At 41.7% G+C, this 13,227-nt stretch overlaps 1 protein-coding gene and 1 long non-coding RNA gene across 2 annotated transcripts in view; one reads left to right on the forward strand and one right to left on the reverse strand.

Annotated features, from left to right (window-relative positions):
• Positions 1–13,227, reverse strand: part of wdr37 (WD repeat domain 37) — a 152,768-nt gene that overhangs the window by 41,623 nt on the left and 97,918 nt on the right. Inside the window, 2 exon segments of the mRNA XM_068014911.1 lie at positions 12,130–12,181; positions 12,184–12,270. Of these exon segments, the coding sequence (XP_067871012.1) occupies positions 12,130–12,181; positions 12,184–12,270 (139 nt within the window).
• Positions 1–13,227, forward strand: part of LOC137349396 (uncharacterized) — a 44,942-nt gene that overhangs the window by 3,909 nt on the left and 27,806 nt on the right. The gene's annotated exons all lie outside the window — the stretch shown is intronic.

A 13,227-nucleotide genomic window follows, 5' to 3' on the forward strand; every position in this document is an offset into this window, starting at 1 on the left:
AGATGCTGTCGAGTATTTCCAGCAAGTTCTGTTTTATTTCATATTTCCAGCATCAACAGTGTTTTGCTTTTATCCATATAGAACAGCTTTTGCAATGCGGAACCAAAATACATATCAGTATTTATATTATCTCCAAATTGCCATGAAAAAAAGACTTTGAATTATACAACAAAACTCTACCTGAAAAGACACTTCAAAGGATTGCATGCCACACACGAAGTAACTAAGTCTATCTTTCATCTGAGCAAGTTATTGCAATTATCTCAAGCACTTTCTAAGAAAAGTGCCCCACCATTGCCTTCCGGAAGAATAACAAAAGAAAATCCGATTCATCAATCAAAACATTAAAAAATTATGAATAAATTAAGTTGTAAAAGGTTCCTAACTGATGAATCTTTCAGTTTCCCAGGGACTTGTTTCCCCTTTGCCCCTCTTCTCCTCAGCAATGGTGGGGCATTGCCCCTCAGACAGCTCAACTCCAGTAACTGTCAAGTGTGTCTTTTCAGTGACTTTTAGGTGAACCACGTCCTTGATGAGATAGGCTAAGAGCAGACAGCAGGGATTCAAACTGAGACTTTTCCTTGTTTAGAGCTCACATCGAATTACATACAAAATACAGCTCAGAAACAAGCCATTCCAACCTAGTCTGTGCTGGAGTTTATACTCCACACAAGCCATCTCCCATTCCATCTGCCTCATCGCAGCCATTCAGCAGATATTCCTATTCCCTTTGCCATCATATACTTGTCTAGCTTCCTCTTGAAACACCTGAACTATTTGCCTTAACCAGTTCCTGTGGTAGAGAGTTCCACTTTTGAACCACTTTGAGTAAAAGAAAAATTCCTTATTTCCCTATTGGATTGATTAATAAATAACCTGTATCTTTGATTCTCCCACAAGTGGAAACATTGGCCTAGATTTTAACCTGGAGACGAGTTCCATTCAGGGGTTCTGTTGAGAGGTCGGAAGACCCAGAAGAACGAGTTTCCCGAAAGCCCTACAGTTATTAACTGAAGGGCTCCTTTAAATTATTTTTTTCTGTCAGTTTCCTGCCTATAGGCAGCCTGATTAACAGACTGGAGGCCAGTTTCACAATGCCGAAGCCGACAAGAGCAGATAGGCGTACTGGGGGAGTGAGAGACACTGTTTTCGGGGGAATGGATCCAATGATGGTCGGGGGCTGGGGTGGGGGAGGAAGGATCCATTCCGATGGCGGCCAGCATGCAGACCAATTGCAGTGTGGGAGGGATGGGTTTTACCGAGTGGCTTGTTCCGTCTGAAAGAAGCAATCTGTTCCTCCCGGCCCACAAACACAACTGTAAGGGTACTAAAATAAAAGCAAAATACTGCGAATGCTGGAAATCTGAAATAGAAACAGAAAGTGCTGGAAAAACTCAGCAGGTCTGGCAGCATCTGTGGAGAGAGAAGCAGAGTCAATCTTTCAGGTCAGTGACCCTTCAGAACTAGCAGATATAAGAAATGTAAAAGATTTTAAGCACGTAAAGTGGGGGTGGGGCAAGAGATAACAAAAGAGAAGGTATTAATAGGACAAGGTCACAGAATAGCTGACCAGAAGGTCATGGAACAAAGGCAAACAATACGTTAATGGTGTGCTGAAAGACAAAGCATTAGTACAGATAGGGTGTTAATGGACTTAACACTGAACAGCCACAAGCACAAAAATGAAAACAAAAAACAGTGGGTAGGCACAGTAGAAACAAACTGAACAAACTAAAATAAAATAAATACAAAAAAAGAAAAGAAAACATAACTAAAAATAAAAGTAAAATGGGGGGCCCGTCATGCTCTGAAATGATTGAACTCAATGTTCAGTCCGGCAGGCTGTAGCGTGCCTAATCGGTAAATGAGATGCTGTTCCTCGAGCTTGCGCTGATGTTCACTGGAACACTGCAGCAAGCCCAGGAAAGAGATGTGAGCATGAGAGCAGGGGGGGTGTGTTGAAATGGCCAGCAACCGGAAGCTCGGGGTCATGATTTCTTACTGAGCGGAGGTGTTCCGCAAGGCGGTCACCCAGTCTGTGTTTGGCCTCCCCAATGTAGAGAAGACCACTTTGTGAGCAGCGAATACAGTATACTACATTGAAAGAAGTGCAAGTAAATCACTGCTTCGCCTGAAGGGAGTGTTTGGGGCCATAGATAGTGAGGATAGAGGAGATAGATGGGCAGGTATTACACCTCCTGCGCTTGCAGGGGAAGGTGCCGTGGAAAGGGGACGAGGTGGTGGGGTAATGGAGGAGTGGACCATGGTGTCGCAGAGGGAACGATCCCTTCGGAATGCTGACAGGGGAAGGAAGGGGAAGATGCCTTTGGTAGTGGCATCATGTTGGAGGTGCCACAAATGACTGAGGATGATCCTTTGGATATGGAGGCTGATGGGGTGGAAAGTGAGGACAAGTAGAACCCTGTCGCGGTTCAAGGAAGGGAGGGGAAGGGGTGAGGGTAGAAGTGCGGGAAATGGACCGGACATGGTTGAGGGCCCTGTCAACCACAGACGGGGGGAATCCTCAGTTGAGGAAAAAGGAAGACATATCAGAAGCACTGTCATGGAAGGTAGCATCATCAGAGCAGATGCGTCGGAGATGGAGAAACTGGGAGAATGGAATGGAGTCCTTACAGGAGGCAGGGTGCGAAGAAGTGTAGTCGAGGTAGCTGTGGGAGTCGGTAGGCTTATAATGAATATTAGTGGACAGCCTATCCCCAGAGATGGAGACAGAGAAGTCGAGGAAGGGAAGGCAAGTGTCGGAGATGGACCATGTAAAGGTGAGAGAAGGGTGGAAATTAGAAGCTAAGTTGATAAAAAGTTTTCCAGTTCGGGGCGGGAGCAGGAAACGGAACCAATACAGTCATCAACGTACTGGAAAAAGAGTTGGGGAAGGGGGCCCGAGTAGGACTGGAGCAAGGAATGTTTGACATATCCCACAAAAACACAGGCATAACTAGGGCACATGCGGGAACCCATAGCAACACCTTTTACTTGAAGGAAGTGAGTTAGCGATTAGGCACGCTACAGCCTGCCGGACTGAACACTGAGTTCAATCATTTCAGAGCATGACGGGCCCCCCATTTTACTTTTATCTTTAGTTATGTTTTTTTGTCTTTTTTTGTGTTCATTTTATTTTAGTTTGTTCAGTTTGTTTCTACTGTGCCTACCTACTGTTTTTTGATTTCATGTTTGTGCTTGTGGCTGTTCAGTGTTAAGTCCATTAACACCCTATCTGTACTAATGCTTTGTCTTTCAGCACACCATTAACATATTGTTTGCCTTTGTTCCATGACCTACTGGTCAGCTATTCTGTGACCTTGTCCTATCAATACCTTCTCTTTTGTTAGCTCTTGCCCTACCCCCACTTTACTTGCTTAAAATCTTTTACATTTCTTATATCTGCCAGTTCTGAAGGGTCACTGACCTGAAGCGTTAACTCTGCTTCTCTCTCCACAGATGTTGCCAGGCCTGCTGAGTTTTTCCAGCACTTTCTGTTTTTATTACTGTAGTAATAATATATTACTATAGTACTTATTGATTCAGCCCTTCCTTCCTCCTTTCACCAGCCGAACTTCCTGGGGCTTGGGAAACCCGTCCAAAATGAGTTAAAAATAGAATGGCTAAAATGAAGGCATGCAGCCTTATTATAATATTTAAATGACCTACCCACTTCTCACGAGTGGATTTAAAACCAGATGTGGACTGGTTTGAGGCATGCCGAGTTCCTGTTTCAGATTTTCTGCATTTTTAACTCAGACATGACCCCAATCCACTCATTTTTTGGGAGTAGGCCATTCTCTCCACATCTACCCTGTCCAACCCATTCATAATTCTAAAGACCTCTATAAAATCACCTCTAAATCTTATAGTAGGGAAACCAGAACTGTGCACAGTACTGAAATACAGCATGACCAAAGTCCTATACAAGTTTAATCTGGTTCACAAGTTTTGAAATCTATACCCTAGTTATAAATCTCAGTGCTTTGTTAGCATGTTTAATTGCTTTACTGACCAATAATGTTACTTTTACTGATTTGCTCGCCTATATCCCTAAATCCCTTTGGTCTTCTAACTCATTCAGTTTCTTACTTTCTCAGGTGTAAGTGATGTTTCTATTTTTCCTATCAAAGTGAATTGTCTCACATTCATCTACGTTAAAGTTAATTTGCCCATGAACTGTCCAGTCTGCAAGTTTTCTAATGTCCTCTTGTATTATGTTGCATTTTCCTCAATGTTAGCTAAGCATCCCCCAGTTTGGTATCATGTGCAAATTTTGATAGAGTTAACTGTTCCTCAGTCTAAATCATTAATGTAAATTATGAACAACAGTGGTTCCAGCACTGATCCCTGTGAACACTTTTTACCTTCCTCCAATCTGAATATCTACCATTTAGCCCTACTCTCTGCTTTCTATTGTTCAATTTGCTATCTGTTCCGCTATTTGCCCCCTGACTCCACAAGCCCTAACCTTTTTCATGAGCTTACCGTGTGGTACCTTATTGAAGGCCTTTGAAAATCCAAGGATGAGATATCTACTGCATCATTCTGTACTACTCTATTCAAAGAATTCTATCAGGTTAGTTAACCATGACTTAGCCTTTTGGAATCTGTGCTGACTATGTTTTGTTACATTTTTGCCTCTAGATGATCCTTATTCTAATATCTTTTTAAATCACTGACATTAAGCTGACTGGTCTACAGTTCTCAGATTTTTTTCTACCTCCCTTTTTGTATATAGGAACACAAGTTGTTCACTAGTCCTCTGGCACTATTCCTCTTTTATGGAACTGGATACATAAACTAGTGTCTCTCGCGTTTCCTTCAGTATGCATGGCTGCATACATCTGGTCCTAGACTTTTATCATCTTTTCAATTTTGCCAATTATTTTCTCCCTTTCTAACCCAACTGTATTAATATCCTTTTTTAAGCTCATCTTTAGTGAAGTAACTAGTCTGTTATCTTTAATAAAAACTGAGGTGAAGTAATTATTCAACATTTCTGCTGTTTCTCTGCTTGAGTTTATCTTGCTCATTCATTAGTGGCGCTATTCCTCTTTTGATTTTCCTTTTGTTACTTATGCATCTATAGAACAATTTATTATTTCTTTTTATATTCCTTGATAATTTGATTTTGTAATTTGTCTTTGCCTTCCTGGTGGTTTTATTTAAACTTGTCTCCTAAGTTTCTTATGTTCCCTTTTGTCCTCCTTTCCGTCAGTAACTTTAAGAGTTAAAGATAATATCAAACTTAAAGAAAAAGCATATAATTGCACAAAGATGGGTGGCAGGTCAGAAGCTTACACAGAATACAACAAACAGCAAAGAATGACTAAAAGACTGATAAAGGTGGTAAAATTAGAGTACAAGAGAAAGCTAGCTAGAAATATAAAGATATATAGTAAGAGTTTCTATAGATATTTTAAAAAGAGTTAACAAAGTGAGCATTGGTCCTATAGAAAGTGAGTCTGGGGAAATTAATAATGGATAATAAGGAGATGGCAGATGAATTCAACAAGTATTTTGCATTGGTCTTCACTATTGAGGATACAAGTAACATCCCAGTATTAGCTGTAAGTCAGGAAATGGAAGGGAGGGAGGAAGTCAAGAAAATTACAATCACCAAGGAACTGGTACTGAACAAATTGTTGGAGCTGCTGACTGATAACTCCCCAGGTCCTGATGGACTTCATCCAAGGTTGTTAAAAGAAGTGGCTAATGAGATAGTTTAGTTTAGTTATACAGCACTGAAACAGGCCCTTCGGCCCACCGAGTCTGCGCCGACCATCAACCACCCATTTATACTAATCCTACACTAATTCCACATTCCTACCACATCCCCACCTGTCTCTATATTTCCCTACCACTACCTATACTAGGGGCAATTTATAATGGCCAATTAACCTATCAACCAGCAAGTCATTTGGCATGTGGGAGGAAACCGGAGCACCCGGAGGAAACCCACGCAGACACAGGGAGAACTTGCAAACTCCACACAGGCAGTACCCAGAATTGAACCCGGGTCGCTGGATCTGTGAGGCTGCGGTGCTAACCACTGCGCCACTGTGCGTTTTAATTTAGTATTAATTCTCCAAAATTCCCAAGATTTGGGGAAGGTTCCAATAGATTGGAAACTAGCAAATGTGACTCATTTATTCAAAAAGAGAGGGAGACAGAAAGCAGGAAACTACAGGCCAGTTGGCTTAACATCTGCCTTAGGGAAAATATTAGAAACTATTATTAAAGACATTATAGCAGAGCGTTTAGAAAAATTCAAGGTTATCAGGCAGAGACAACGTGGTTTTGTTAAAGGAAAATCATGTTTAACCAATTTACTAGAGTTCTTTGAGGGAGTTACATGTGCTGTGGATAAAGGGAAACTGGTGGATGTATTGTACTTACATTTCCAGAAGGCATTTGATAAGGTGCCACATCAAAGGTTATTGCAGACAATAAAAGCTCATGGTGTAGGGGGTAACATTTTGACATGGATAGAAGATTGGCTAGCTAAAAGGAAACAGAGAGTAGGCATAAATGAGTCATTTTCTGGTCGGCAAGATGTAACGAGTGGTGTGCCACAGGAATCTCTGCTGGAATCTCAACTTTTTACAATTTATATAAATGAATTGGATGAAGTGACCTAAGATAAAGTTGCTAAACTTACTGATGACACAAAGACAGGTAGGAAAGTAACTTGTGAAAAGGACATAAGGGGACTATAAAGGAATATGGATAGGTTAAGTGAGTGGGGAAAAACCTGGCAAATGGAGTATCATGTGGGAAAGTGTGAAATTGTCCACTTTGGCAGGAAGAATAAAAAAGCATATTATCTAAATGGTGAGAGATTGCAGAACTGTGGTTAGCACTGCAGCCTCACAGCTCCAGCGACCTGGGTTCGGTTCTGGGTACTGCCTGTGCGGAGTTTGCAAGTTCGCCCTTTGACCCCGTGGGTTTCCGCCAGGTTCTCCGGTTTCCTCCCACAACCAAAGACTTGCAGGTTGATAGGCAAATTGGCCATTGTAAATTGCCCCGAGTGTAGGTAGGTAGTAGAAGAATTGAGAGAAGGTGGGTATGTGGTAGGGAAAATGGGATTAATGTAGAATTAGTATAAATGGGTGGTTGATGGTTGGCACAGACTGGGTGGGCCGAAGGGCCTGTTTCAGTGCTGTATCTCTCTATGACTTTAACTCTGAAATGCAGAGGGATCTGGGTGTCCTAGTGCATGAATCGCAAAAGGTTAGTATGCAGGTACAGCACGTAATTAGAAAAGCTAATAGAATGTTATTGTTCATCGCGAGGGGAATTGAATACAAAAGTAGGGAGGTTATGCTTCAGCTATACAGGGCCACATGTGAGACCACATCTGGAGTACTGTGTACAGTATTGGTCTCCTTATTTAGGGATGCAAATGCGTTGGAGGCAGTACAGAGAAGGTTTACTAGACTAATACCAGGAATGGGCGGGCTGTCTTATGAGGAAAGATTGGACAGGCTAGTCTTGTATCCACTGGAATTTTGAAGAGTAAGAGGCGACTTGATTGAAACAAAGAAGATCCTGAGCGGTCTTGACAGGGTGGATGTGGAATGGATGTTTCCCCTTGTGGAAGAATCAAGAACTAGGGGTCACTGTTTAAAAATAAGGGGTCGCCCATTTAAGACAGAGATGAGGAGAAATGTTTTCTCTCAGAGGGCCGTGAGTCTTTGGAATTCTCTTCCTCAAAAAGTGGGTGGAAGCAGAGCCTTTGAATATTTTTAAGGCAGAGGTAGATAGATTCTTGATAAGCAAGGGGGTGACAGGTTATCAGGGATTGGTGGAAATGTGGAGCAATCAGTTCAGCCATGAACTTACTGAATGGCGAAGCAGGCTCGAGGGGCCTAGTGGCCTATTCCTGCTCCTAATTTGTATGTTCATATGTAGGTTAGTATCCATTAGTTCTTGTATGTCTTTTTCTTTCGATTCAATTTTCCCTTCAGTTCGTTAATCATCCATGGTGCCATACAATTAGCTTGCTTTGTTATGGCTTTTAGGGGAATACATTATCTCCTGAACTCTATTAAAGATTTCCCACTGTTTCTCTGTCTCTTTGCTTTTCAAAATTTTCTCCCAATTTACTTCTTTAGCTCCAACCTCATTTCCTCATAATTTGCTCTTTTCCAATCTATAACCTCAGTCTTTGTTCTACTTATATCACTCTCAATCCTAATCTTGAACCTTACAATGTTAATGCCATAGCATGTAATGACTATAGAGTGGGGGCCCTTTCTGTCTTGCTCATGCCCATTGCCTCAAAAAAGGTGGATTACAGCAACTTTTATTTAGAAGTACTAAATGAGGTCCAGGCCATCCTTTCCACAATCTTCCACTCTGGTTCAAAATCAGTCCTGAGGGATACAACCAGCCATTATTAAAATCTTCAAGATGATAAAATGCTGATATTTCTTCTAAGCTGCCAAAAGTAACTCAGCGAAAATTATATTAATTTAATCCTATCAACCATACTACTGAATTCTGAGCAGTAGCTTTCTACAGATGAGTCACTTTTAAGAGAGGCATTGTTCAAAAGGAAAAGACATAGCCAGAAAAATGCAGGGCTTTTTTGGCTTTTGAAACTCTTAGTGCCATTCAAAATAAAAGTTCAGCATTCAAATAAATGTGCTGGAATGAAAAATAGATCGCTTTCAGTAAAATTTCTATAATGAAATATAAGGAGGAAACAGACAGAAATAAAAATATAGTTATGACTATCAACTGATAATATATACAACATGTAGTCCAAGACAACATAGAGTCATAGAGAGATACAGCACTGAAACAGGCCCTTCGGCCCACAGAGTCTGTGCCAACCATCAACCACCCATTTATACTAATCCTACATTAATCCCATATTCCCTACCACATCCCCACCTTCCCTCAATTCTCCTACCACCTACCTACACAAGGGGAAATTTACAATGGCCAATTTACCTATCAACCTGCAAGTCTTTGGTTGTGGGAGGAAACCGGAGCAGCCGGCGGAAACCCACGTGGTCACAGGGAGAACTTGCAAACTCCACACAGGCAGTACCCAGAACCGAACCCAGGTCACTGGAGCTATGAGACTGCGGTGCTAACCACTGCGCCGCCCAACATAACCAGCATATGTTGCATATATATGGAATTTAGAGTCATAGAGTTATACAGCACAGAAACAGGCCCTTTGGCCCATCGTGTCTGTACCGGCCAACAAGCACCTATCTATTCTAAATACAATTTTCCAGAATAGGCCCGTAGCCTTGTATGCAATGGCGTTTCAAGTGTACATCTGAATACTTATTAACTGTTGAGGGTTCCTGCCTCTATCACCCCTACACCTCTTCAGTATTATGTGCAGTTTTGGTCTCCTTATCTGAGGAAGGATGTTCTTGCTATGGAGAGAGTGCAGCGAAGGTTCACCAGACTGATTCCTGGGATGGCAGGACTGACGTATGAGGAGAGATTGGGAGAATTAGGCTTGTATTCGCTAGAGTTTAAGAGAATTCTAACAGGCCTGGACAGACTAGATGCAGGATGTTCCCGAAGGCGGGGAAGCCTGCGACCAGGGGTCACAGTCTAAGGATAAGGGGTAAGCCATTTCGGACTGAGATGAGGAGGGATTTTTTCACCCAGAGAGTGGTGAACCTGTGGAATTCTCTACCACAAAAAGCAGTTGAAGCCAAATCATTAAATATATTCAAGAAAAAGTTAGATATAGTTCTTAGGGCTAAAGGTATCAAAGGATACGGGGAGAAAGCAGAAACAGGGTAGTGAGTTTGGATGATCAGCCATGATCGTATTGAATGGTGGTGCAGACTCAAAGGGCCGAATGGCCATCTCCTGCTCCTATTTTTCTATGTTTCTAGTGTGTTCCAGATTCCAACCACCCTCTGGGTGAAAAATTTTCCTCAAATCCCCTCTAAACCTCCTGCCCCTTACCTTAAATCTATGCCCCCCAGTTATTGACCCCTCTGCTAAGGGAAAAAGTTTCTTCCTATCTATCCTATCATGCCCCTCATAATTTTGTATACCTCAATCAGGTCCCCCCTCAGCCTTCTCTGCTCCAAGGAAAACAACTCTAGTCTATCCAGTCCTCTCTTCATAGCTGAAATGCTCCAGCCCAGGCAACATCCTGGTGAATATCCTCTGCACCCTCTCCTGTGCAATCACATCCTTCCTATAGTGTGGTAACCAGAACTGTACACAGTACTCCAACTGTGGCCTAACTAGCATTTTATACAGCTCCATCATAACCTCCTGGCTCTTATATTCTATGCCTCGGCTAATGAAAGCAAGTATCCCATATGTCTTCCTACGCACCTTATATACCTGTGCTGCTGCCTTCAGTGATCTATGGACAAGTACACCAAGGTCCTCTGACCCTCTGTATTTTCTAGGGTCCTACCATCCATTGTATATTCCCTTGCCTTGTTAGTCCTCCCAAATGCATCACCTCACACTTCTCAGGATTAAATTCTATTTACCACTGCTCCACCCATCTTACCAGCCCATCTATATCGTCCTGTAATCTAAGGTTTTTCTCCTCACTATTTACGACACCACCAATTTTCGTGTCACCTGCAAATTTACTGATCATACCTCCTATATTCACGTCTTAATCATTAATGTACACTACAAACAGCAAGGGTCCCAGCACCGATCCCTGCAGTACACCACTGGTCACAGGCTTCCACTTGCAGAAACAACCCTCGACCATCACCCTCTGCCTCCTTCCACTAAGCCAATTCTGGATCCAATTTGTCAAATTGCCATGGATCCCATGGGCTCTTAACTTCTTCACCAATCTCCCATTATCAAAAGCCCTACTGAAGTCCACGTAGACTATATTAACTGCTTTACCCTCAACTACACATCTAGTCACCGCCTCGAAAAATTCAATCAAGTTTGTTAGACACGATCTTCCCCTGACAAAACCATGCTGCCTCTCCAAGTGGAGATTAATCCTGTCCCTCAGAATTTTTTCCAATATTTTCCCAACCACTGAGGTTAGACTCACTGGCCTGTAATTACCTGGTTTATCCCTGCCACCCTTCTTGAATAATGGTACCACATTAGCTGTCCTCCGGTACCTCTCCTGTGGCCAGAGCGGATTTGAAAATTTGTGTCAGAGCCCCTGCAATCTCCTCCCTTGCCTCACATAACAGCCTGGGATACATCTCATCTGGGCCTGGGGATTTATCCACTTTTAAGCCCGCTAAAACAGCAAATACTTCCTCCCTTTCAACGCTATTTTGTTCAAGTATATCACAAACCCCCTCCCTGATCTCTACACCTACATCGTCCTTCTCCAGAGTGAACACAGATGAAAAGTAATCATTTAAAACCTCACCTATGTCCTCCGGCTCCACGCACAGACTGCCACTCTGGTCCCTAATGGGCCCTACTCTTTCCCTGGTTATCCTTTTGCCCTTAAATATACTTATAAAATGCCTTGAATGAATTTTTCCATGCTATTGAGACATTTAGCAGCTGTAACCAGTGAGTAACAGTTGTAAACATGAGAATTTCCTTACTTTTACTGTCCTTAAGAATTTTGGAGTGTATTAGAAATAACGTGAGACACAACTGCAGATTTTAACACCTCTCCCTCAAAGGAAAACAAATGCCACCAATTATACAAATGGACACAAATATTAATCATCAAAATGAAACAAAATCAAAAAGGTCTCACAGTCAAGGCTATGTCCTAATAGTACCTATCCCAAAATAATGCATGCACTTCGATAATCAAATAGCAGTATCAGTGTTGATGTTGATGAATGACGCCCCCAAGCACCGAGGTCTTCAAAGGTCAAGATTATTTTGGATTCTGAGCAAGGTTAGAAAATGGTTGTTGAGAAGGTCATGGAATATTGTCAGATTAGCAGGTTACTTATTAACATATTCCATGACTACATGGTAAAAGTTACAATTTGCAAAAAAAAAACTTTCATGTAATTTACTCAGCTCCGAAAGATGTGTTCAAGCTATCTCAAGACATACTTTTGCACGGTAATCTGATAAACAAAACAAATACAAACATCTCACACTGCGTTCAGGCTTGCAGGAGAAATACAATAGTATTCCTTCAAAGGTTAAAAATTTCAAGATACTCACTCTGTGTGACCCTGAAAGACATTCACCGAATGGATCGAAGGGTCTCGAAAATCCAGAGACGAAAGGTGGTGTCACGTGATGATGTTACCACAAGGCGCTGAGTAGGGTGAGTACAGCAATGAGTTAACTCTTGGTCGTGTCCTGACAAGAAGGGAGAAGCAAGATAAATTGTGCTGTCAACTTATTTTTACAATATGTAATCAAAGTTGCATTTCTTTTTCTTTTAAACCCCCTAACAATGTATAGCCAAGTTTACTTCTCTAGCCGTACTCTTTCAGAATTCACTAATGGGTATTCTCAACTGTCAGTTTAGATGCAGAAACAAAACTCATCAGATTGACTTAGTATTATTCAATATTACTCTGGTTTACCGGCTAAAGTTACAAGCAGCGAAATTCAAAAATTGCTCCAACAAGATTATGAATTAGCAGACAGGAACACGGAATTTAGAAAAAAAGTCCATGATACAACAATCATTCCATAATCTTTATTCCATAAACATAAATTTGAAATTTAAAGAATTCCACAGCTCTAAATAGATTTCAAGGGATATCTCCTGCAACAATGCAACTGCAACAATGGGTTTTTTTTTTAAGAAGTTAAATCATATAAAATACTTGGTGTGAAGCACATTACCAAATTGTCTCATATTTCTAAATGTTACAATAACAATATCCACATACGATCACTTTCTTCCAGTCACCTCCTTGCTACTGTGATTCATGTTTTACAACGACTACCGACAGGCTGCCTGAAAGCGCACACTTTGTACAGATTGCCCCCCACCCCTCAAGAGATGTCATGGGGTTCTGTTCTGATCCTCCGGATCATACTCCCTGCTTATGGGGTCACATGGTGCAGAAAATTCTTTACAAAATGTCACCTCTAGGGATCAGCAATGTATCCATACACGGACACCAGTGTTCATGGTAAAAGATTTTGGAGGTCCTTGACTGGTAATTTCAGGGATCAGAAATTTCCCAGTGACTTCTTCCAAATCAGACAGACTTCAAAAAAAAAAAATCACAGCCGACAGGTGCTCGAGCAGAAATGGTGGCTTCCAATTCAGACAAGATCGGGCTTTTCTGGTGGGTTCTA

The sequence above is a fragment of the Heterodontus francisci genome, chromosome 2 (genome assembly GCF_036365525.1).
Source record: "Heterodontus francisci isolate sHetFra1 chromosome 2, sHetFra1.hap1, whole genome shotgun sequence".
In the NCBI taxonomy this organism is placed as follows: domain Eukaryota; kingdom Metazoa; phylum Chordata; class Chondrichthyes; order Heterodontiformes; family Heterodontidae; genus Heterodontus; species Heterodontus francisci.